Below are 27,445 nucleotides of genomic sequence, written 5' to 3'. Positions count from 1 at the left end.
ATAAGAATCATTATTTACTCCCAAGTTTCGCCCTACTAGGTAAATTTTCTCTAAAAACTTAGAAAGTTTTCATAATTTGTTTATTTTTAGTTTTAAAATAAATTATTTAATGACTAATTAAATATTTTAGAAAGATTCAAAAGAAATATCAGTCTAAGAATTTATCATTTATCTCTCAGTATATTTGAATTATTAAGTGTAAATCATGAGAGAAGTGAAACACACTCCAAAGTAAGATTTAAATTTAAAGATGACAACAGTCTTGTGTTTGGCATAGCTTTTAACTGGAACTCTATCCATTTCGAGAGCAAGCATTTATAATGCAACAAACAAAAATGTTTTATAGGTACCAAATTTTACATTTCTGTACTTTTTCTTGTCGATAGTACTACTACGCATGTCTATGAATACTATGTATGTCTATGCATGTTTTGAGAAAATATTTAGTAATCGAAAACCACCTATAACTCATCAACCACAACGAAATTGTATTCCATATATTTCAAAATTTCTTGATTTCAGACATTCTAGCTATTCGATAGTCACACAAAAAGAACCTTTTTCTTTCAAAGCAACGTCTTACCTAGACCCCCATGGATCTGAAACGGTTTGGCTCATTAGTACGACAGGTAATCAACATTATCATTAGTACGACAGGTTTTTCATCAACGCTTGCGACTTATCCATCGTCACAGTAAAGTTATTCACCATATCCTTCCATGGAATCCAGGCAGCATTCCTTGAAGTCAGATTGCTACGCAGCACAATGATTTTCTTTATCTTCAGACAAATCCCATTATTTAATTTGTTATGATTAAAAATATATTGAATTATTTAATAACAGGAAAGCTCACTAGTACTATTTGCCTGTGAAAAGTGATGTTTTCCGCAAGTAACTTTTAATAGAGTAAAACTTATGGCGAGTTTTATTGCTGTACATTTTGTTCATGTCAAAAGTTATAGTATTTACTACGAAAGTATGAAACTTTTAATGTGGCAATAGGACAAAATATGTTTAAGTATATTAACATTTTTTCTGGCTTTTACTTTGATAGCTCTCAATTAATACTTTCGCCAGACAACCCTCCTACTTTTTTCTCAGGTGGGAGACTTTAAATTAATGACATAAAAAACTTGTATGTAATATTTGAGTCAGCTATACATCACATCTATACCAAAGAAGATAAGATGTAAAATATGATATTAATGGGTAATTCGAGGTTTTTCAGTTCGGGTGTGCTTTTATAGGATTTAAGATTCACATGATTAAGATTTCATTTACACGTTACGAAACAAGCGTTCATTACCTGTATCACATCTGCTAGTTATACTCAACAGTGTGTAGAAAGAAATATTTCCCAGAATCTTCGTTTTGGTCACGAATACTCGAATGGTTAAAGAATTCTAAAACATTCATAGTGTTCCACCAAGGCATCCCTTCTTTTAGGAAAGAGCCCTCGTGTGCTTTGCCGTATTCAAATAAGCAAATGTCCAAATCTGTAGGAAGGGAAGGAACAAAAAATCGGATTTTGATATTTCGCATAAAAGTAGTCAAACGATGCCAGATGCAGATTTCTTTGTGACCAGTATCCCGAACCATGTTCTGCTTACTCAAATACCAAGGAAACGTTTTATTCATACCGTATTTAAAACGACTTAGAGCAATCGACAACAATAACAAAATTTGTTTTAAGCGCAAAAACGTTTTTTGCCTTTTTAGCGACCATATTGCTCGGCTGACGTGAAGAGGATTCATCTTATGCTGACATCACGAAAACAGAAGGAAGAAGAAGGTCGTAAACTTGAAAACGCTCTCTATAAAACTGCACTAAATGTTTTCTGGTAAAAAGAAAAACCTTTCGATTTATAAGCTTTCAATCTGTCAATTGCTTTTAGGTTAACTCTGTATAATTGTAAACATCTTGAAGTGAATAATTATGGTTCTTATAAATTATTTAATTATTATGGTTCTAAATTGGTGATGACATTGATCTCTTTGCTTTTTAGTCAATTTATAAAATTTATGAGAATTACATGAGAATGCTGTGATAATACTGTGTAAAACTAACATTTTAGTTACGGTTTCATCAGGTGGGTTGGAAGGAATTGGAAAGATCAGTATTACTGGGATGGAGATGAAACGGACAGTGGGAACTGTGGATGCTATCCTGACTGTCACTCCACATCTAGAAACAGCACATGTAATAGTGACACGAATTTAGAACAAACGTGGTTAATGGATGTCGGGCTTCTGATGGATTCTAGTCGCCTTCCAGTGTTGCAGCTGAGATTCGAAGGAACAAAAGCTATGCATTATGAACTAGGACCCCTAATTTGTAGGGCAGAAGGTTTCAGAGGTAAGAAATTTGTAGTATCATTACTGTTGTTTTCATTATTATGTAAATCACAGTTAGATGCAGCTAGTTCGTTGCTTTCATTTGATTGTGGAAATTAAAAAGTGCAAAGTCACACTTTACATGCCCAGTGAAAGAAATGCATATTAATTGAAAGCAGGTTGCAGAATGTACAAAGAAAATATAAAATATACCGTTGTAATGAAATCTAATAGCAAGCTGTCGGCCTGCTTTTGGTCGTAATATATGCATTCCGCCTTTAAGTAACACCTATTGCAAGATGCAGTTGTAAAACTATGCTTCCATTTTGCCTGTACTATCTCCTGTATATAATACACTCAAAGCGCAATGCAAATTCAATCTGTATCGAACGTATGCGTATGCACGTATTCATGTAAACGTATTTATTATCTACCCCTGTATGTATATCTAATGTAGGTGATCTTATTTATCCAAGTCAAATTATTATAACTTTCATTACTGTAGCTAAGTATGCGTATCTACTCAACCATGTTTATGCATTAATTTAATTACCTCCATTAGAGTAACGTCTGGATGTACTATATACTTAATGCGTCTTCAACATGAATTTAATGTATGCATATTTATTTATCCATGTATAAGTATTTCTTTATTTATCTATGCATGTGTAATGTTTATCCAAGTTATAGGTGATTTTATATATGCAAGCCAAATTACTATGATCATAACATTTCGAGACGAGTATTGTATTCTGTGCTGTGTGCTAATGTATCCTGCAGCGCATGATATGATATATTTACCCTGTATTATATTAAGTAGCTACTTCATATATATATATATGTAATGTAGTATATAATCATTGTTATATCATGCGCATCCCAATATATAGTGTTTGTATTTCCATGAATATTTTAATGAAGTCACATAGTTACTGTCGAACGTATTTCAAAGTATATTTTAATCAAGTCATATATTGTCAAAGTATTATTCAACGTAACAATATGTGTAACTGCGTGTAACTATAATTTTTGAGTATAATTATAATTTGTTATCAAAGTCACGGTAGAAAATCATGTAATATGTATCTTGAATGACGTATAAGACACTGTATTTAATATATATATAAAATCAATGCATACTAATTCAGCGAGGCACCAGTGTGAACCCCCACCTCTTGACGTCTGTGGCTGTTCTAGATAATGGTGGATGTTGTGCTGTATTGATTAACCTGTATGGTAGAGGCTCAGAGCCCACGTCCTCCGTCACTTGTCACTTGTACTATCTCCAGCAGTTCTTACAGTATAGAACTCTTAAGTTTCAAAATTGTAACGCTACACACTAATTCTTTCTGTATGCGTTCAGTGGGGTTGAGGCATGAGAAGATGACCATGATACTGAAAAACTTAGCAGCTCTTTTCGTCTGACATTTTCATTAGAAATTTCATTCAGAATTGAAAATTTTACATTTTAGGCTTAAAAATAATTTTATTGTATTGTCTATTTAATTAAAATATATTCGTAGAAAATACGCTTTATAAATTACTTTCAGTCTTCAGGGCATTCCTTCAGGCATTATCGTTTTTGCATAACATAACTGAGGGAAAAAAAGTAAGTGAGTAATTTATAATAATTTAAGCATATATTGTTGTTTTCATGAAAAGTGAGGAGAGGTTTCTTAAAATAAGAATCATTATAATGAATATTTTACTTATATTGAAGTAAATATGGTATTCAGATTTAAGCAGAGTTGTTCTTTGAATACGTTGTTTCCAATACATTCATAATTTAATTTGAATATCAGATGATTTTCTTCTGAAAAATACAGCAATATTTTGCGTTTTATAGTTTAGAGAGTGAAATGTAGATATAAACGTCTTGTTAATAGTTGCCATCACAATTAATTGGCTACGATCATGCCAAGTGAATCAGCATCAGAGAACTTCCAAAAATTATGAATAAGAGCTACATACGGTGGTAACTTTGGCTCTGGAATTTTCGTATAATTTAGTCAGACTGGTGCCCATGGTACTTATGAATCCGTAATACTCGTTTCAAGTCCTTCAATTCCCAACATAGATGTTATTTTAGTATGCCTTAATCGATAAATAGCATTTAGAGCACTGATATGAAATCGATGTATGCGACTGCAGGATCATGGAAGCCCATCGAATGAAATTTTAAGCGGCGCTTTGTATGTGTAAGTAGAGTTGTAAGTAGTATTACTTACTTATAGGCTTGCAAGGAGAGTTTCTGGGCTTTGAACTCTCAGTGTTCCTTGAATATATATATATATATTGAAGAGTTATTGAGAAAATGTCATACATATACATATACACTAGTGTTCAAACCTAAGTAACCTGTCTCTGATATCGGCTGAAATTACGCAAAAAATCATTTGGGAGATAAGAAATTCGTATTACACAGGCACAATGTAGTGTTTAAAAAATGAGTAACGTGAAACAGCCAAAGCGTGCTTGGGACGCATACAGTACGAATAGAAAAAGGGTTTATAGGCAGAATGGCATTGGTACAAAAAATGTCTGGTGAAGAGGAAGAACAACGAATTAAAGAGACTAAGTATGGGATATGAACTGCAACGGTTGCATTACACCGTCTGTCGGTATTGATCACACATTATCTAACAGTTCTTTATGTAAGAGATACAATTCTTCAAGAAGCAATATTTTCTAGTTGTCTGGTGATCTCCGGAGCGTACGATTGCAGCGCCAGGCATCTTTCTAATCATTAATCCCATCTTCCTTCTATCCTTCTTTTCCACACATGTTCAATGGAATTTAAATCATGGAAATACGCTGGTCAATTCTCTTGATATCTTCACTTTCCAAGAGCTCCTCAACAGCATGCATTACTAAATATTTGTTATCCATATAAACAAACTAGGAACTAATAACACCCTGGAAAAGACACATATGGGAGAGGATAACTTCATCACAGTCCGGTAAGTAAACTTCTAGAGAAACTGTGGAGCTTCATCCATTCGTCATGATAATGTCTCCCCATACAATTACGCAAGCACCATTCCAACGCTCTTTCTCCCCGATGATAGTGGATTAAAGCGTGTCACTATCTCTTTCCATATCAACTGGGCAGAGACTCGTTTGCCAGATTGAACTGAATCTTATTGCTAAAGAGGATGTGAATTCATTTACAAAGTTTCTAGTCTTCATGCTGTCTACACCACAATAAACGGTGACGCCGGTAGGCTGCTGTCAATAGTATGCAGCATGCAGGCCATCTTTATGAAGTCGTCTGGCTACAATAAACCGGAACACCTGCCGTTCAGTTGCCTTGAGAAATGATGAGCAAAGTTACCCGCTATTTAGTGTCGATATTTTAGGGTAAATATTAGGTGCCCCCCTAATTTCTACATAACATAACATAACATATACAAGGTTATATAGTTTCGATATCTTTTCGCTTGCAGGACTAGACATAGGTCATCCGCCACCGTTGCTTTCCTTGGACGATGACCTCCAACCTCACTTAGAGTCGCACCTCTCGTCTGGAAGGTTTTACAAGCTGGTGAAACAATACTTTTATCAATTCCAAATATTTGGGCTACAGACAGCAAACGACGCCCCTCCTCAAGCTTGCTAATCATTCTACTACGTATAAAGAGTCCTGAAGTTTTCTTGTTGACTATACGAAAATATCACTTTCATTTTCAGAAGAATGCCTCGAAATACGCCTTCCTTTGTTAAGTTGCCTTGCACTGTGTGTGCTGACTCCTCGCTTTGACATGCCCTGATGCACCATATGACGTTATGGTGCTGACATTGCATATGCATTCCCTTTCTAGGTGGCGTTTCATTTTATACACCGCAAAAAGCCCTTTCATGGTTGTATGCTGAAAACTATATTTGTTATAAAGTTTTGCACACTAGTGTATGTGTATGGACATATATGTTGTTGTGTGAGTATGTGTTCGTAATAGATTGAATGCACACAGGCCCAATGTAGGTTGATTAAAATTTATTTTATTAAAAGAAACACTTCAGAATTCTGGAATATTCCACAAAAATTCTTCTATAAACCTTCACAATATCACAGAGTACAATTAGTAGTGACACTTCAAACTACCAAGAATGTTAAATGCAACAAAATGAAAAGCGCAGCTAAAGAGCTAAGCTAAACCGAAGATAGTACTCAGAACTCACGCTGAACAAACAGCTAACAACACGCCGAATAAATACTAATTCAGAAGTCAAACAACAAAACGCTAACGTTGGTATAACGCTGATTTTTGTTGTTTGACTTCTGAATTAGCTAACAACAAGTGAGAGCAGATGTTCTCTCCGGCGTTATATAGTCTTCACCCGGCCACCAAGTTTTTCTAGTACATTCTGTTTCTGAAAATTACTGGAAGGCAGTATGAAGGCCGAATTACAATTAAAGCTAATATAGTGATCCATTACATTTATTCAATTACAATACTTATTACGATGATACAGGGACCGGCCCAAAATGTCACCAAATGGTCTCCAGTTTTGGCGACTTTTGGCGATTTCTCGCTAAATTTGACGACGAAAATAGTCCTTAAAAACATCGCCAACTTGGCGACATTTTACCAAAATACCGATTTACTGTGATAAATAGACTTGTCCCTGTACTTTTACTTTTTCGGCATAGCTCTTCTTTCTAGATTTTCATGTTATATTACACAGAAAAATATAACAATTTCTCACATAATTACACTAAAATCATCTATCTATGTACAAAATTCGTAATAATATATATATATAAGACATTTTCCTAATTTATCTCTCTCTTTGTGTATTGTAGAGACATTAGGTTAATTGGAAAAGCCGGAGAAATGAAAAATAGCTAACGCCTTCGCCGGGATTCGAACCACAGACCTCTGGAATACCGGCCCAGCGTGCAGAACCACTACACCACGAAGGCACGTTAGGAAGGCCGGAGAAATACCTTATATACTTCCCCTTTTAAAGGGCGACTGGAGTTTTTAGGGGACCCAATCGCCAAATCCTGGGTAGGGAGAAATCGTCATCATCTCCTACCCTCTTAGTTTGTGCGCCATTGTAGATACATTAGGTTAATTGGAAAAGCCGGAGAGATGAAAAATAGCAAACGCCTTCGCCGGGAATTAAACCACGGACCTCTGGAATACCGGCCCAGTGTGCAGAACCACTACACCACGAAGGTACGTTAGGAAGGCAGGAGAAATACCTTATAGTATACATATGAGTGTGCATGTATATATATCTGTTCATCTACAAATACGTGACCTTTTCCGTTTTAATACAACACCCAACAAACAATATTTCTGTAGAAAAATATGTACGGCAACGTTGTCTATTGCCTGCCACTAAATTAATTGCGGTGTTGTTATCTTTTATAACAGTGTTCTTTTTTTATTGAAATAATAATTAAAGAGATATAATTCTCATGTTTAGAAAAATTCTGCTGTGGTTGAAATGAGCTAACGATGAAGGTGCGTGCGGTTATAATTTGAATAATAATGTTATTTACGTTCACACTAACTAACATTTATAACTGATTTCAATTTAACAGATGTCTTCATGGGCGTTTTCAGGCCTCCCTATCAATTTACAACACCTGGATTTGACAATGGTATGTATCCACCGCCTTTCTATAGGTACACTTGGACAATAAAGGCTTCGGAATATGAGGTCACGGAGTTAGTCTTTCCGGAATATGATGTTGTACATTATGCCTCTTACAATGCGATTCCAGAATGCAGGAATGTAGTCACTCTTCGAGCACAAGAAGGAAACAGCAAGCCAGTGCTCTTCACTAAGCAAACCAGTCCTCCCTATTATGTTTCTGATGGATCAGAGTTGGTAATGAATTTAACATTGACTACATGCAATCAGGATAGTCATCTACGACGAAGGAAAGGTTTCAAAGCATCTATTGGAAGCGCTGGTAAGTGAAAATTTCAAATACGCGAGTCCTTAAAGAATAATGGGCAATGCAGAGAAATAGTTCAGCAACTCTGCTTGGTTAATATTTATCGTTATGAGATATGAAAAATGTAATCATAAAAGTTTTTAACGACATTTGAAATGATTGAATTATCAAAATACTAAGAAATGTCTTGACAGTTCGTTTAGCAGGTTTTGCTATTTGCTTCATTGTTACATGGGAGATCACAGAATATTTTTTATTTTCCTCCCACATTCGTTGCATTACAGAATTACTGTTGAAATGATTGCTGTTGCCACAGGTGCCAAAAATCGCAAATATTTCTATCATCCGCAATGGCTTTGGCTTATTCTCTCAGATAAAGTCCATTTGGATAAGATATTATCTCACTGTTTTTAACCGCTAGATATGCTCCACCACACTCGATACAGAGTTTCGGGAAATTCTCATTCGTATCTTTGTAATCACGCACTTTTAAAGCTATTTTGCTGTATTTTAGAGCTTGAGTTTTAAAGTGTTTTGTAAATTTAAAATAATGTATTTTATAACCTGCGCAATTATTTTTACAAACTTTTTATATGATAGTATTATTCAGCGTCATGCAAGTTTAAATTTACTTTCCACTTTTAATATGCTTAAACTGAATTTCTGTGCATCTGATTACAAAAAAAGATTGCATTTAAAAAATAACACTTAGAAATTGCCCTTGTGGTGTATTCGAGATATCCATTATATGTCTCAAATCTACCGGAACAGCGTGGATGCTCAGTCTTTAAAGTTACGGAAATTCAAACTGTTTAATTATCTTCAACTAACTTTTAAAAACGCTATGTTGTAGAATAAGGTTTTACTTTATTCTGAACCAGTTATTTTTAGTTGGAATTTCTTGTTTCTCCTGATTTCAATTTCCTGCCGGAATGTAAAATTTGTGTGACGTAGATGAAAATTTTAAACGTGTTTCAGGAGCAGTATTTAAGCTGCGTGTTGAGCTCAAAAAGTAGTAGAGGACCGAGTTCCGATGTTTATGCTGCCAGTTAAAATTAGCACTCTAGCTCAGCGTTCGACACCTTTCAGTTAATACTAATATTTCTCAGCTCGGCGTTGCTGTGTGCAGTCGATTTAGCCTTAGTTAAGCTAAAGAGCCAGTCATTAGATTATCTTAATTTACTGTTGGATTGTTACATTTTTATTTTCTGTTACGTAGCCGTAAGTGGAGTGTGAGTGGAGTCAAATGGAGCATAAGCGCGAATAACAAGGAATGAAAACATTTATTTGACGTAATGCAGGATTACAATGCATCAACGTCAGAAAATGGACAGTTCAATGTCAGAAAGGAGACGAAAAGAACTTTTCGAAAGAGTAACTGTTCGAAGTTGCAGCCTCAAAACTCGAAAGTCATTCCGCAGCCGACACCGACGGACGTAGAACTGAAAGACATGTTCAAACATACCCCCTTGAATTGGCGGTGTCTGCTGAAGCACGACGATCCCATGCTGTCAGATACTCTAGTGTATCCACAGGCATCAGATGTGCAACCCCTTCCAGGTAGCCCCAGAAGAAGAAATTCAAGGGCTTTAGGTCCGGAAAACGTAGAGGTCAAGTAACAGCTCCATCGCGTTCAGTCTACTTCCCGGTATATGTAACAAGCATCGAGATAGTTATGCTCCGTAATCACAAAATGTGCTTGTGTACCATTATGCATGAACCACATGTTTTGGCGCTGGTATTCCCTGAATCAAATCAGGGAGGACATGCAAAAACAAGGTAACTTGTATTATTGAGTCTTTCGGGTAGAAGGTCTCAACAGATGATCTTAGAGAATCCCTTCCCAGATTTTGATACCGAAATTGTGTTGCACTTTTGAGGAGACGGTGTTGCGGGGATTTTCGACGACCATATACGTTCATTGTGCATCTTGACGACGCCTTCTCTTCTAAAGCAGGCTTCGTTTGATAATAAAACAGTGCCGGGAAACTGTGAATTCTGTGTGGCATTAAGCATCCAGCGTATGAACCAGGGAGTAGTTGGTATCGCTTAGGAATTTTTCTGCACGCGTTTTCTGCACGCAAAACTTTCCACAGCATTGCAATCGTATACTGGTCGATGGGGAAATGATAAAATTTTGAAATACTAGGTTTTCTGTTTCAGGTGTGCGCATACTGGTTCTTTCCTTGCATTATATCTCTTTATTTGGAAAGATCTCGTCTCTTGTAACCGTTGATCGATGTTCGTGAAGGTGGTATGGTGTAGACAGCACCTGCTTGGATATTGCTTTAGGTACATCCTGTGTGTTAGGCGTCCATTGCCACCTGCTAGATCGTAAATCAGATGCATATCCATATAATCCTCGTTCGTGTAATCTAACATGTTGTTTCCAATTGAAGTTTAACACTCGCGAATTATGCAGTGCCCACGAATGAATGCTTGCTCGCTGTTTTTATTTTTCTAGTACGCATTGGAAATTTTCATTCGAAAAGGTTTCTTATTCTTGACCACAGTGCTCCTAATCCTCGCATTTGTTTGGCCACTCTCTTCGTAAGGCTCACTGTCCTCTCAATGTCTATGTTTGCGACTTTCTCCCACTAAATGTGATTTGCAACCCACATTCTATTGTAATTTTTCATCTTCCTGATTCTTACTGTCTCCTCTAAATTTATGCATGGAATTCGGAAATACCCTGTATATTAAATTCACCAGATTATAGTTCACTACAACGAAAGTATTAGTGTAACGAAAATATTAGTTTCCATATTCTTAAACTAAGCTTAAAATTTGATATTATTCTTATTATATATATATAATTTTAGAAAGGGTTGGAAATGGCGTGCTATTTCTGACTAGTGGTTCACAGATTACGACCTTCGGATTTCGGAGCTTTAATTAAAATCAGGTCGTTTACAGACTTTACATACTGGTCTTGTAGAGTAAAAGGAACAAGTTTTACACAAGAAGTTGCATCCGAAACTGTGCGCTGCTACAGCAACGCGATTGACACGCAAAAAATGGTGTCAAAAGTGGCTTTAACATGATGTTATTAAAAAAAGAAAACCAAAGTGAGAATGTAACGCGAATAGACTTCACTCATTGTCCGTAGTCTTTGGATGTGCTTGGAGCGTAACGTGTCCTTGCGCGCCGCCCAGACGTTATAGTGGGTAGGGGAGCCTTCTGCGGTCTCGAAGAACTCGAGTTGGAATCTTGAAAGAAGGCTTGTATGTTTGTATATATAATGTCCATGCGGCATGGGGGCACTCTAAATATGCGGCGAGTCGAAAATCCTCTCGAGAGGTTGATGATAGGAGAAAAGGGGCGGTCTCGGACCCGTTTCCCCTGGGTGCTGTCCACTGGCAAAAATGGCAGCTAACACTCCAGAACTGTTAGATCATCCACCTAAGTTACCAATTTCACACATTAAGAAAAGAACAAAAAATGCAGGCACTAGAACAATGGCAACAAAGGTGGGTTACCTCACCTACAGGCAGAAGAACATGCTCGTTCTTTCCGAAGGTAGAAGAGAAGCTCCGCTCTAAAAATACGGAACTGAGTCATTATTTCACAGGACATGGGCCCTTTATGAGTTATCTTTATAGATTAAAACTTAGCAACACGCTTATCGCTGCGGAAAAGACGTAGCCCTGATCACTGCGTTTTTGAATGCAAAGATACTACACCATTACGTCAAAAGCACCCCATTGAACAGTAGCCACATTGAGCAGAGAACACCTGCAGAAATTCAGTCGCGAGGACAAAACTGAGAGACCTTTTAAAAAAGCACGCAGAAAAACATGCAGCAGTAATTGCTAACATACGCCGTATACTGCTATGGTATTAATTGTATTGCTATGGTACATGTTCATGTTCGGGGCATAGTTATTGTTCTGTAAAACTATGTGAATCTGCTCGCAGTTGCATGTAAGATATTACTGTTGTAGAGACATTAGGATTTTTTTCTTTTGGAAGCAGGCAAGATGAAAAATTAGCAACGGACCTTTGGAATACCGGCCCAGCGTGCAGAACCACTACAGCATGCCAGAAAAGCGAGAGAAATACCTTATACTGTGTAAACTAAAATGTGCTAATGTATTGTTCTTACAACGTTAGTAGCTCTATTGTTATTAGAATAAAAGTTTGTTAGCGTTCTGCACGTCCTGATTCTTAGTCAACGGGAGCTGCTCTATTATTGGTTTGTAGACAATGTATTTTTGTATTAATGTAAACTCCTCTGTACTAGGTTTACTCATATTAGATTTATGTAGTAATTTTATTTTCATTTAAGTGTACATAGTGACCAGGCCGGGTTTTCAACTGTATTATAATTCTTTATGTTAGGGGTATAGCTATTGTTCCGCTTTTTATATAAATGTTCTTTATAGCATGAAAGGGTTTTACTGTATATTATATTATTTATAATGTTTTAATATTACAGTATATTATATTATTTATAACGCTTTAATATTACGGTATATTATATTATTTATAATGTTTTAATGTAGTGTGCTTACAGTGTGAGAAGCTATAATGTAGCTGGTATAATAATGTGTTTAGTATACCTGCACATGTTGATCCTTTGTCAAAAGGATACTGATTTATTATTGTTTTGTAGTTAATACATCACCTTGCTAAGCATCTGACTCTATTCTTTGATTCCCATGATTAGTTTAATGAAATGCTTCAATTTTGATTTCAGTTGAGTGTTGTGGCTAGGTTAGTTCTTATTGTATTGTAATAGTATTAGTTTAGGATAAGGCATAGTTTTTGTCTTGCAAACTATGTAAATTAGCTCTCAATAGTATGAAAGGTATTATTATGTTCAGTTTACAATGTCTTAATGTATTGTGCATACAATGTGAATGCGTGTAGTAATGTAATTTGGATTAATGTAGGAATTCAGTTTTCATTTAACTAGCATTTTGTAACTAAGACTAGATCTTATTGTACTGCAATAGGTTTTGTTTATATTAGGGGTATAGTTATTGTCTTGTCTGAAATTTAAATTTGTTCTGAACTGCATGAAGGTATTTTCGTGCATAGCTACAATGTCTTAATGTATTATGCTTACAGTGTGAGTAATCTCTAATGTAGGTAGCGCAATAATGTGTTAGTGTTCCTGCACATCATGTTCCTCAGCCTAAAGGATGCAGTTTTATTATTGGCTGGCAGTTAATGTTTTGTTAAGGTAACTGCCTCGATTCTGGGTTGGATTTATGATATACTTGCTTGATTTTATTGTATTGGATTAATATGTGCTAAGGGCACAGTTATTGTTCTGTATGCTATGTAACTTTAGCATGAAAGGCTAAGATGCATAGTTTTTTAAAATTATTTTATGTTCTTACGTAATGTGCTAACAATGTGGGTAGCTATAATGTAGTTAGAATAATAATTTGTCTAGTGTTTCTGCACATCTTGAACTTTCTCTAAACGGTGTAGATTAATTATTTGTTTCTAGACAATGTATGGTTATGTTTTGGCTACTGCCTCAATTCTAGGTCTCCTAAGATGGAACTAATGCAATCTTTCAATAACTTCACCGCGACTTTCTTAGGCTTAATTACACATTAATTATGCCCGAACTGATATAATGTATTATCATTATAACTATTGTGAGATAAATTGTGATTAGGGTATGTATTAACAGCCTAAGTATGAGGCATAGTTTTATCGTGCATCCACTGTAGAATTGTTCGTAGGTACTATTTAATTGAGTTGTATTGAATGTTGCAATGTACATGAGGTGTTTAGATCGGCAATGGCTTTACGTCCATATCGTGACTAGTCCTTTGATGATTGATGACAGAAAGGAGTTAGGTGGGAAGTGCTCTATTGTATAGTTTACAGTATTATGATCAAGCCTGAAGATTTCAAGTCACTGTTAAGTTCTGAAGACTAAGTTTATTAAGTATCTGGGTGCGGTTAGTACTTATGTAAATTTTTTAATCTAGGCTTACCAACATGGTTGATTATATTAGACTCAGGTTTTCTTAAGAGAATTAGGTTGTGACCTGTCAATACTGGTTCTTTGCTGTAGAATAAGTTAAGGTTATTATGTCTTTGGTTCATTTAACTCGAGCAATACTTCAGCAGTACTTTCTATTAAGAATAGTACGGTTTTACATCTATGATTCAGTACATTTAAAGATTTTCTTGTGTATGTTACTAAACGAAGTCGAAAATTGGCTAAATAGCTAATTCTGCCTGACCCCCAGAAGTGACGTAGCGGAGAGTAGACAACTTCTGCGGAGAGGATATTATGGTGTGAGGCTGTTAAAATAGCTTGAGGGTCAGCAGTCTCTTCTGCAGTGTAACGGTAACGGGGTGCTATCCTTCAAAATTGGGGGCAGAAGTAAGCGAAGTAGTACTGCCAACCTGTTATGGTGCTCAAGGCTCTTGCCGAAGACAGGAGCAATCTTGCACTCCTTGCAACGATGTATTTCGTAGGCTTGTCCTAATGTTACTGTCAGACAAGTGATATAAGTCACAACACAGCAGCATGTGTCCTGGTGCAATATGCGTATAACACTAAGGTAACGCACATCCACACCGTGTTCGATTGATCTGATTCTTGTCCCGAGTTTTTCTCAAATTCTCGTAGTACATCTTCCTCTATCGCTGGTGTGCTTGGAGCACGTTACTGACCGATGTGGCTGCTTACTCGGAAAGTTCCAAATCACTTAATCTGTGTGCAGTTGTCCAAACAGTGGATGACTTGGCGGACATCTGTTCGGCAAGCGCTCTTTGTACACGTGTCTCACGGATTGTCCATTTCCATTCAAGACGTAATGCATATCCCATAAACGTAATGCATATCGGCCATTTCCTCGTTACTAAATTGATACATCCTTCTCCTGCGATGTCCTTGCCTTAAATGATCTCTCTTTTTGGTGTCCAATAAGCTTGCGAACATTATTCTCTAGCTGTAGCTGATCATGGTTTCGGACACAACTTCCTATATAAAACTTGTTTGTCATGGTTTGACAGACCAGCGCGTAAATTTTGTAAACGACCTTTTGGGATACATGTTGCAATATGGTAGGTAATACTAAAGATCGGAATGAATCGTAGGTTGTTTTACGCTTTAGCAGAAAGTAGATCGTCACTGTTCGAAATAACTAGCTAAAAATAGGAAATTATAATTTATTACACACTTTAACTGACTTGATCAGTTACTTTATGAAAAAACTAGATATTTTATGAAATACTGAATTTCATACTTTAAGGGTAACATACGTAAGCAAATTTCTGTGCATCTAATATGATATATAAACTTGAAAACTAATAGGAATATTTATTATTTTATTGGGGTTATGTCAAAGCACAGAAAAACCATCAATCTAAGGTGAGAGATGCTTTGAGGGGGACTTAAAATAACAGAAGATCTAGGTGTTGTAATGCATATTAAAATTAAGCCTAGTGTAGTTTTTAATTGTATTTAAATATCGTATAGTCTTTAGGGTGACTTAACCTCAATATTTGGATGCAACACATTTTACATTCTAATTTTAGCTTGAAAACAAATGAGAATATACTTTTGATTGATGCACAAATCTGCAATTCAGCTTTTTCTTCAAATTACTGTGGCCATTTTTAATGCAAACTATGCATTTTGCTGCTGTCTTTCTTAAAGGCGAACATAGGTAAGATCTTTCTGAAGTATTCATAGCATCCTGATTTTAATGCGTTTATACTAATAGGAGGTTGATAAAATCAGACATTTACTTTTTCATCTGCAGCGTAATTCATATTAAGACAAAATTACATGTTATTTATCACAGATTGTCCTGGAACTTATGTTGGAACTGGTGAAAATAAGGGAATTACTTACATCCGATCAATATGCAGCGTCATTGCCTCAAAAGAGTGAGTATTTGTTTTTTCTCCCCCTAAATTAACGTTCTTAAAAGTCAAATAGACTTTCAACAGGTTCGTTTGCAATGCAAATATGCAACAGTGTCCGGCGAAAACATCGCGGGCGAAAACGTCGCGGAGGAAACAACGCAAGGCGGAAAACGTCATGGTACAAAACATCGTGGAAGATAAGAAAACAAAGAGAATGTATCGCAATTCTAAAACGTCGTGGTACAAAATAGCGTCATCGCACACAAAGCGGTTTAAAATCATCGTCGTCGAAAATATCGTGATAAAAAATAAAGTATCTATAAATCATTGCATGACGGTAAATCACACACATACATTTTTCAGGTTTTGAAAGTTGTAAATGCATTTTCGTATAATGATTTGGGAGATCAAAAAGGAAAGAGGGATATTTTTACTTTTATATTTTATATTTTTGAATACTTTTTTTACCGCGAAGGGAATGTACTGAAAGTGCTTTTTTCCGAAGAGGCTTGAGCATTAATTTTTTCGAACTTTCTCTAAGCGTTCATTATTTGCAATGGATGTCGGAGCTGCCTTAAGGTATAATTAAATTTATACTTATTTTTTGCTTGACGTTGAGAAGTTACGGTCATCACATTAGATTCTTAATTAATAGTGTTGTTATTCGAACCTGAACAGTCCTTTTTATGTAATCGAAAAGAGATCGCTTTTAAGTGTTTTCTGATGACAGAAGAGGCCTTCCGATTACAATCTTTAATTCTATTCCTTTGAAGCAAATAAAGAAAACTCATCCTTTCCTACCTTAGTAAATCTCTTTTAGTTTGAAAACTCCCGCCCAGACGGTATAGTGGTTAAGGGAGCCTACTGTCGTGTCGAAAGGCCCAGGTTCGGATCCTGGAGAAGGCATGAATGTTTGAAAATGTATAGTGTCTTTGCGTAACGGGGCCACTTTAAATATATGGTGAGTCAAAAGCCCTCTCATGGGGTTTGGAGGTAGAGAAGAGGGGTGAGACACCTCGGACTAGTTCCGGAGTCCTCTTCCTTAACATTAGGGTGTAAAGCAGAAGTCCAGCTTGAGGCTCAGGCAACCATTCTTCCATGAAATTACACGGACAAAACAACAACAATATCAACACTAACACTCCCACATGTCTTTGAGTAATGATTTGTTTACAAAATATGCACTTCATTCACAGTAGTTAATTATTCTTGAACGGTATATTTTATTTGGCGTCAATTTGATTTCTCAAAATTTTGGCGTCGGGGTAAACGCTTTTCATAATCTGTTCTAACGTTATATTTTCCGATTGGACATACATAGCTCGTTCTCTGTTACTTCTAAGTATTTCATTCTTTAAAAAAATCTAATAAACCTTTCAGATCCTACTTTTTAGATTTATTTAATCTACTAAATTCTAATGCAAGATCTGCTTGTATAATTTTCTTAAGAATTGGCGTAGCAGATTTCCATACGAATTTTAATCTATTCCCAACGATTCTAAATTTCTGATCTGAATCTCAGCACGATCAAATAGTTTTCTTAAACCAACAATGTCGCTGGAATTCTTTAACTAGAGGGATACCTCACAACAGGCATAAATTAGAATTAGTTAGAAGATTATTTTGTCCGTATCTAGATAGCAAAAGTTCTAAAGCTGTGTCATAAATTTCTTTTAGTGCTAAGCCGGAAATAGTTTTGGCAGCAGGCCCTTCAAGAAAATTTCGTAAATAAATCAATTTTTCAATTTTTCTCAAATTAGGATTTTTATCGATAACAATTTCATATTGCCCAGTGAATTCTAACCATTGCGAGCAATCGCCAAAATATTTATTTACCATCAATTTGGGCAATTTGATCGAAAGCATTTCAGTATACTGAGAAGAGATCGGGTAAGGTTTCGGACAGTACTGTAGTCTGACTCATACCTGAAAATCTGTTAACTTCGCTACTTAATTCTTCAATTTTTTTTTCATTCAGTTTACATTTGTATTCTATTAAATTATCTAATTTTCCTTCGCTATTAATTACTTCACCTTAAACATCTTTTTCATAAGTTCAATATTTCATCATCAATCAATTTAATGTTATTAATTTTTTCAGTTAATTATGACAAAAGAACTTTCAAATCTTTCGAATAATTTTTAATAATATTCGTCGATCTTTACTTCGTTATTACGCCCTTTTAGGCTGATCCATTCTTTTTCAATTTAACAGTATCCGTCTAGGAACAATAAAACAAAACTTATCTCTTTCTCTTTTTTTTTTTTCATGTATCCAAAGTAAAGAGGATCCAAGCATTTGTAGTTAATCCAATACGAAGAAATTGGCTTGAGATTCATTTACTAAATTCCGTTTTGAAAGTTATTAATAGTTTAAAACACGAATATGTCAAAGTTCTGGGCCCTACCCGGGCGATATGCACCATGACGCAAATAACAATAAAACAAAACTTATCTCTTTCTCTTTTTTTTTTTTCCCATGTATCCAAAGTAAAGAGGATCCAAGCAATTTTAGTTAATCCAATACGAAGAAATTGGCTTGAGATTCATTCACTAAATTCCGTTTTGAAAGTTATTAATAGTTTAAAACACGAATATGTCAAAGTTCTGGGCCCTACCCGGGCGATATGCAACATGACGCAAATAACAATAAAACAAAACTTATCTCTTTCTCTCTTTTTTTCATGTATCCAAAGTAAAGAGGATCCAAGCAATTTTAGTTAATCCAATACGAAGAAATTGGCTTGAGATTCATTCACTAAATTCCGTTTTGAAAGTTATTAATAGTTTAAAACACGAATATGTCAAAGTTCTGGGCCCTACCCGGGCGATATGCAACATGACGCAAATAACAATAAAACAAAACTTATCTCTTTCTCTCTTTTTTTTTTTCCATGTATCCAAAGTAAAGAGGATCCAAGCGATTTTAGTTAATCCAATACGAAGAAATTGGCTTGAGATTCATTCACTAAATTCCGTTTTGAAAGTTTGGTAATAGTTTAAAACACGAATATGTCAAAATTCTGGGCTCTACCCAGGCGATATGCACCATGACGCAAATAACAATAAAACAAAACTTATCTCTTTCTCTTTTTTTTTTTTTTCATGTATCCAAAGTAAAGAGGATCCAAGCAATTTTAGTTAATCCAATACGAAGAAATTGGCCTGAGGTTCATTCACTAAATTCCGTTTTGAAAGTTATTAATAGTTTAAAACACGAATATGTCAAAGTTCTGGGCCCTACCCGGGCGATATGCACCATGACGCAAATAATCAGCATCAAAAGGTTTAAAATAAAAGATGTTTAATATTTATATTCATACACATTGGTGATTTCATTTAAACTTAATCAAACAAAATCAAATATGGTGATCATCAAAGAATTGCATCATTTAAGAGGAAATTAATTCCTCCTATCCAACTCGCATACACTAGACCATACCTCTCTATTATCCTGCTGTGTGATTGGCGACAGTCAGGTCAGTATTCTACTACTACCCTGAACGTCTGTAGTAGCTGAGTTGATTCTGCATTTATTGAGTAAAACTTATTGAGTCATGATAACATCTTTGCTGGTTATCGGGATCAGATCGAAGCGGGTTTTATCGCTGAAGACTATTCTACTCCAGTCCGAGAGGTTCTAAATTGAACGAGTAAGGAATCACTGCAAACCTGCTTGTAGTGTGCATAGATATGAGGTGATCAGTCTAGTGGGTTTCGAAAGTGCATATCTCTTCTTTAAATCCCCTATCAACCATCACTAATAGTACATCTGGCGTCGCATCTATCTGCTACTGCATGACGGCCCATATTCCACCAAAATGTGTTGCGTCGACTGCATGAAGGTAGACTGTATGCCCGAAGACCTGTGATTTGTGTTCCTTTGCTCCAATCGCATTTCAGAGAGCGGTTGAATTGGACCAGCTGGGTACCAAAGCAGTAGCGCTAGGTACTGTTTACGAATGAGTCTCGATTTAACATCCAGAACGATTCCCGAAAGTCGATGAGATGGTGAGAGCCAGAGATACTGGCGTCAGTCATCGTCGAAAGAGATCATTACAGAAGGGGAGGCTTACTTGTATGGGCTCAGATAAAAACAAAGGGCCGCACCGACTTCTACGTGATTAATAGTGTTTCCTCACAACCGCCCGACATCGCGACGAAATTCTGCACCATCTTGTGCGCCTTTTTATCGTTGCAATGGGTACTGACGCGATATTTACGGATTATAATGCCCGCCCGCATAGAGTTTGTGTGGTGCGGAGTTGTTTGGAGCGTGTAACTATTCCACATCTGCTTCGGCCTGCTAGATCAACGGGTCTGAACCCGATAGATCATGTGTGGGGTATGTTGGAACGATGGATAGCAGGTCACAGTCTGCCGCCAGCCACCCTTCACGAGTTCCAACATGTGTTACAACAGAAATGGGCGCTATTGCTACAACAAGCGATTAGCGATACTATTGCCAGCTTGCCTCGCCGTTGTCAAGCATACATTTCAGCTAGAGAGTATCATACCCGTTAGTATAATTCACAAGTGCACATCAGCGTAGCCACTGAGGGATAGGTTTCGAAAATGGACTAATCAGCTTCTACTGCTCTTGTGACGATGAATCTTTGAAACTGGGCATATGACCGTATGCTGTTTAAGTTTTAATTTGCATTTGTTTCGCAGTATGGCGTAATAGAAGAAATTAGCGTAGTCCTTTCGCTTTATTAGTTTATTTAATCGTTGACATTTCACTTTCCCGATTTTTATCACTCATTGATATTCGGATTGATGTTCGCTGCATATTATTGCTCTTTACATCGAGAAAATGACTCAAGCTACATTTAGCCTCGAATATTATGCATTTACTAACACATGTGGATTAAAAGAATTCAAGTGTATACATATATTTTTCTTTATTGAGCTGAGATGGACTGGAAGTGTTGCAATGAATCTAGTATTTTCTTATTTCAGTGCTTGTATTCTTTTGATTTTGAAAGTGTGTAAGATTCAAAATATATATTCTGTAGGACCTGATCATATCTATTGTAACATTAAAAATTATATATAAGTAAATTAAATATATTCTTCGTGAATAAGATAAATTCATTCTGTTTGAAGAGTATTTCTTGTGCAGACAATGCATTTAAAAGTGAACAGTTATTAAAAGTGAAATTTAACATACCAAATGAATATTCATGGCAAATTTAATATGACAGTAGTATCGCAATTTTTACCTTAGTAATCTGAAAGTCAGTTACACTGTAGTTTCAGTCTAAGCAGCATAATTTTTACGATGCCATGTCTGTAAATATATATATAATATGTACCGTTTTAAAAGGCAGTTTAATGTTAAATTAAAATCATTTTATATAAATTAATACAGAAGAACTTTACAGAAGTAAAGTTTTAAATAACATTATGCAACTGTAGCAGCACGAATGAAATTCCTAAAACGCATTGAAAAACCATATTTGAATCTTGGATATGTATTTCAAGTTCTTTTCAGCTTGAAATAGTATTCGCAACATCAAACTCATTCTGATGAACCATGGGTAACCCTAATTAAAATAAAATTCTATTTGCAAAATGTTCGTACCTTTTAGTGCAGCTATAGTTCTGCTTAAATATTAGTAACAATTTAACTTTGTATTTATTTTTCTTTTACTTGTTGCATAGTTTTTCTCTTTGCAAAATAACAGCATTCATAACATTTTAAGTAGTATATTTAAGCCTGAACAATTAAATGAATCTGGATTAAATGCTATTCCAAATGTATAGAAATGTATGTTTCTTCATCTGAACTGAATGTAGTAACTGAAACAAACTTTAAATAATAATTACAGCTACATTTTGCAGTCACTTACCCTTAAATACGAAATGTTGTAAATTTAAGTACATACCTTTACTTTACGATATGAAAATAGTTCCTTGAAAATAGAAACCGAGATTGATCAGTCGAAGTTTTGCGGAGTATCCAACATGTGTTTGTATTTCATTCAAATTGTTTCAACCAGGTAGCGAAATCTTCACAATTGCTTATATTTCATCTAAATCCGCAATGAAAATTTTCAGAAGAAATCAACTATGCTTTAGCTATTTTGCACAGAAAATTGTGTGATAAAATGTTTTCACCCATCTTAAAGCACGCCAAAGGTCATTTGACATGATAGAAATATTACTGGAAGACCATTGGTCCATCCTAGAAGCCACTCCCTTGGTGGCTAAACAGATGTGCACTTGTGCAATATGCTACCCGTTATTAGCGTGATGTTTCCATTGTATTATTTTGCCGACCCATTTGGTCTTTCGCGATGTTGTGGTCGTAATACATGTATCTTTGTATGTCTTTACTTTTCGCTATATAGTCTAGTAATGCCATATCAACCTCTTGGATCAATTTCCCGCATGTCCATTATATAATTTTTGATTTATTCTGTGTTTTGCCTTTGTTGCTTATTTTTTGAGCAGGAGTCTACTGTAGCTTTTAAACTGAGTGACATACATAATATTCTTTTTAATACATAGGTATCCTTTCCCGTACAATTTCCCGTACATTTCTTCAGATGTGTCCAATGAATACACACATAGTTGGATTTTTCAAGTCTTTCGAAATTACGTGATAAGATTAGAATTCAACGATTTCGATATCCCAGCTGATTCCGGAGCAAAGAACTGCACACCCGAGAGTGGAATTCTTTGGATATATAACGGCATAGGTACCAGCAGCGAGAGACTCATTGGAAGCTTCTGCAACTTAAATCGGAAAGGCATAGTTTACTCAACTTCCAACTATATGACTTTAGTGTTCAGCACGAGGTGGAAAAGGACGGGCAATGGAAGAGGCTTCCAAGCAGTATTTTCAGCTGAGAAACAGCGGGAGGAAATAAGTATGATTTTTAATCTTTTCTATTATGTACTCAAACGAATTTTTCATTACATTTTTTTTCTTTTACTTATGTCTTGTAAGTAATTTTTTATATTATTATTTCTTAGTCTTTCATAACTCCTCGAGTTTAAGAGTAGTTTCGGAATTTTGTTTGTACCAAAAGAAATTTCTGAAAGCATAGGTTTTTGATCTTGATGTGTGGAATGCGTCTAAAAACTTTTAGGACTTAGTTTGTACCTTGTCATGTTTACTACTGCTTGATTTCTGCGAAGATCTCGTCTTTTGGAATATTGTTTTAAGCTGTAGTTGCGGTTTTCTTAATCTATTTCGCTATTATATAAGGCTTAACTTTGGGGAATAGAAAGAAATGTATGGGTGCCATATGACACCATATGACTTCCTTTTACAGCCTATTAAACTGCGCAGCGCTTCGTTTAAACGTAGTTCTTCTAATTATTATAGCTTAATTGACCAATCCGTCGTAGCAAATTGAAAATGACATCAAAAATTGCAAATTTTGAATTAAATATATCGGTCTTTTTTTGTCGTATGGGAATCAAACTATTTATAATTTTGTATTTTCATAGCGAGTATAAGAACCGGGAGAGCGGAAGTTAGATTTCATTATTTGCCAAAACTTATTTTATTTTGTAATCTGTGCGAAAACAGAAATAGTTTCATCATTTAAAATCCGTCTGTAATTGAAAGTATATGACTACAAGTAACCACTGCAAAAATAAAGGCCGAATATGGCATTTTAAGCTGGCTAAGGGGGTGGGTATGCATATATATATTTGGTATTATCGACTGCAATGAAAAATGCAGGTGCGCAACTAGATATTACAGCAATACTATATACAAAATTTCAACCTTCTGAGTTAATCGTTTTTGAATTATGGGAGATGCATACGTATGTACGTACGCACAGACGTCATGAAAAGAAACCTCGTTTGAATCCATTTTGCAGTCCATTATGGAAAAAGAATCCTTTTTTCTGCCCATATGTACAGACGTCACGCAAAAAAATCCATCCAAATGGAATCGGGAACGGTCAAAATGATATTTCCTTTGAAATATAGTACTCGAAATTCTTCACTATTACTGTAATTCCTTTAATTCGTACAAAGCGTTATTTAGGAGAAGCAACTTGAGACAGCATAATGATAATTGATGACCATTATCTTTTGGTATGTTTGCTTGGATTTGTTAAAAAATTTAGTCCTAAAACTCTGTCGGTGCATTTTTTATTTATTGTAAATTTGCAAAGTTAATATTGTAGTTGTTTTAGCTCTAATATAATATACGAACAAAACCCACTTTTCCATTAAAAGTACTCTAGTTCCCCCCCTCTCATGCTCAGACATAAGAAACGTACTGAAGAATAATCTTTAAAGCAATTATAGTTGAACCATTTCAGCTCTTTTCTGCAGTAAGTTTTCATGTTTATGAATTACTCAGTCCCAGAACTCATATCTTTTTTACTAATTCAAGCCTAAATTTATTGGTAAAAAATATGGAAATGACGGTGATCGAGTAAAGGAACTAACGATGATCTGAACATACTGTACTTAAAGGGATTTTATTTGAAGAGGGCTCATATATTTACTGTGTCCGAGAATATTTCGTTATTATAATTTTAAATTCTGATTAATAGGTTTTTGTTTTAATGGTAAATAACACGACCAGACGAGAAACTTCTTTATTTTTTATTTTTCAGTTTAAAGACAGGAATTCGCTGAATTGTTTCCAAAGGTATAAGCTATTTTTTATATCGTATTCTAAATAAAGTACTATTAGGAATTTATCTGAAATGTTTCTATAACATTTCATTTCAGCTATTTGTAGAGCTTCTAATTCTCACATCAACAGCTGACAGTGTAATTAATACGCTTCAGAATGCTAAAATGCACATTTTCAGTATGTTACTTAAACCCTTTGAACAAGAACATATCTCATATTTTCTGAACCAATAAGATAGAATATATTCTGAAGAAAACTTGTTAGCAGCATGAGATAGAAGTAACATAACTTTGCATAACATAACTTTGCATTTAGCTGTGAACAAGTAAATTCAAAGAATACCAACCTTTGTTTTGATTAATAACATTTCTTGTGGCAAATGGATCTAGAGGCAGGTACAGGATACAAATACAGACTGAAGCAACCCTGGCACCTGTACATTCCCGTAAGTATACATAGTTATCCGCCTGTTATTAAAATCATTTCAGTTTCAAGACTTTATTAAGCGTCTGAGTTTAATAGACGGCGATTTGTATATTACAAGCCGTGATAGCAGTTCGCACTTTTCAAGTAAAATAATAACTAACAACTAATTCGTTTATTAATGAAAAAATAATAATTAAAAATTAATACTAAATTTAAACTATTTACTCAATTTTGGAATGATCTAAAATTTTTTTCCTTGATGAAATTTTATCTCTTACAAAGAACTCTATCTATGTTTATTTCATATTGTTAAGCAACAGATTTTCAATTGTATTCTCTGTTTCGTAAAAGTGCTGACAGCGTTAATTGATAAGCATCTTTTTGTTCAAAAATGTTTCGTAGAATTTGCAGTGCTCTAGATTCGATTGATGATGGCATTTCACCACTTTTCCCTGTATCGTTTTCACTGGCAGTTTCTGAAGTTCTTTTATGTGGTGTGTAGAGTCATTAGGTTAATTGGAAGCAGAAAAGAGGAAAATGTGCAACCGCCTTCGCCGGGAATCGAACCACGGACCTCTGGAATACCAACCCAGCGTGCTGAACCACTACATCACGAAGGCACGCTAGGGAAGTGGGAGAAAATACCTTATATACTTCCCTTTTTAAAGGGCGACTAGGGTTTTAGGGGACCTAGTCGCTAAATCCTGGGTGCGGAGAATCATCATCCACAACCCTTTTAGTTCGGGCGCCACTTGTAGAGTCATTAGGTTAATTGAAAGCAGAAAAGATGAAAAATATGCAACCGCCTTCGCCGGGAAGCGAACCACGGACCTCTGGAATACCGCCCCAGCGTGCTGAACAACTACACCACGAAGGCACGCTAGGGAAGTGGGAGAAAATACCTTATAGGTGTAGTAGCCAAATCCGTCACTAGTGCCATAAATGATGTGTAGCGGCCGAATCCGCTACCCAGATCACCTGTTGTAATCCAAGGTTGAAATGAACTTCTAACTCAAGTTCTAACAGTAATATGAATTTTAATAAAAAAAATAACAAATGCGATTTATAAGGATGTAAGACTTAGATGCATTCAGTCCCGTAATTTCAGAAATTTGTTAAACAGGAATGTGCGCGATCAACAGCACACACCCGAAGGTCATAGTTCTAACAATCGAAAATGCCTATAGCCATAGGAGGAAGGTCTTAGCAGCTCTCAAAAACACCCTTTTTTTTTCTGGCTGCCAAAACTTTTCTAACTCACGATGTAGTTACCTTCGCTGAATTCCGGGAGGGGGGAGAATTCCTTACTCGTACATAACAAAGATGTCCACATTCTCACCCCGCTGAAAGACTTCTTTTATCCCTGGAATTGTTGGAGTGACCTTCGAGACGGAAAAAAGAATAATTACGAAGGGACCTCGTTGCTACATGATTTCTCCTTTGGTGTGAAAGAGGCATCATTGCATTCGGTATTCGATCCCCCTGCAAGAAATCAGAAAAAGAACATCTATGCTGCCTTCTCATAGCCGGTGTTAATGCACCTTGTCTTAATATTGTTGTGAATTGACACACCATAGTCTAAAGATTAATCTTCATAACTTCTCTCACTAATGCCTTAAACATTAGCTGTGCCGCCCAGCCGGTATAGTGGTTAGCGTCGCTGACTGCTGGGCCGAAGGGTCCGGTTTTGAATCCCAAAGAAGGCATGGATGTTTGTAAATATATAGTGTCGGTGCGGCATGGCGGCACTCTAAATATGCGGCACGCCGAAAGTCCTCTCGTGTAAGTTTGGTGGAAGGGGAGGGAGATGAGAAACCCTCGGACCCGTCCCCCCGGGGTGCGTTCTATCAAAATTGGGGGTGAAACTGAGCAAAATCGCACTGTCACCTGAATGGTGCTCATGGTTGTTGCCAACGGCAGGCGTAATCTAGCGGTCCTTGCCACGAGGATTTTCGTTGCTTGGGCTGACTACGTCAGACAAATGAGCATAAGCAACAACAACAAAAACATTACCTGTAGTTTATTGTCCTCTGAGGCTCCTTCTACATAAAACCCACGTTTTCAAAAACAATTTTCAACTGATTTGAAGAGATTAATTCCTACATTGACTACATTATGCATTAGCTGTAGTAGAGATATCGACTTACTTATCTCCTTTGAAGTGCTTCTATTTCTACAAAATTCAGTTATATTAATTATTTACTGACATTCAATTCTATGCATTATTCTTTCTATAATGACATTTGAAAGCTTTATAATGCTCTAAAGGCTGAATATTAGAAGTTGTATTTGCAGGAAGAGATAC

The 27,445-nt window shown here is 35.8% G+C and overlaps 1 protein-coding gene across 3 annotated transcripts in view; it reads left to right on the top strand.

Moving 5' to 3' along the window:
* LOC118195153 (neuropilin-2-like) overlaps positions 1-27,445 on the top strand; it is a 70,096-nt gene that overhangs the window by 17,102 nt on the left and 25,549 nt on the right. For all 3 annotated transcript variants that reach the window (XM_085824902.1, XM_085824903.1, XM_035366409.2), the window contains 4 exons: positions 2,092-2,357; positions 7,890-8,264; positions 16,034-16,118; positions 22,614-22,975. In XM_085824902.1, the coding sequence (XP_085681028.1) occupies positions 2,092-2,357; positions 7,890-8,264; positions 16,034-16,118; positions 22,614-22,975 (1,088 nt within the window). The remainder of the gene's footprint in view (positions 1-2,091; positions 2,358-7,889; positions 8,265-16,033; positions 16,119-22,613; positions 22,976-27,445) is intronic.

This window comes from Stegodyphus dumicola, chromosome 10 (genome assembly GCF_044657685.1).
Source record: "Stegodyphus dumicola isolate Sdum_Otavi_A_Nest chromosome 10, ASM4465768v1".
Lineage (NCBI taxonomy): Eukaryota > Metazoa > Arthropoda > Arachnida > Araneae > Eresidae > Stegodyphus > Stegodyphus dumicola.
This window is presented reverse-complemented; position numbering and strand designations above follow the sequence as displayed.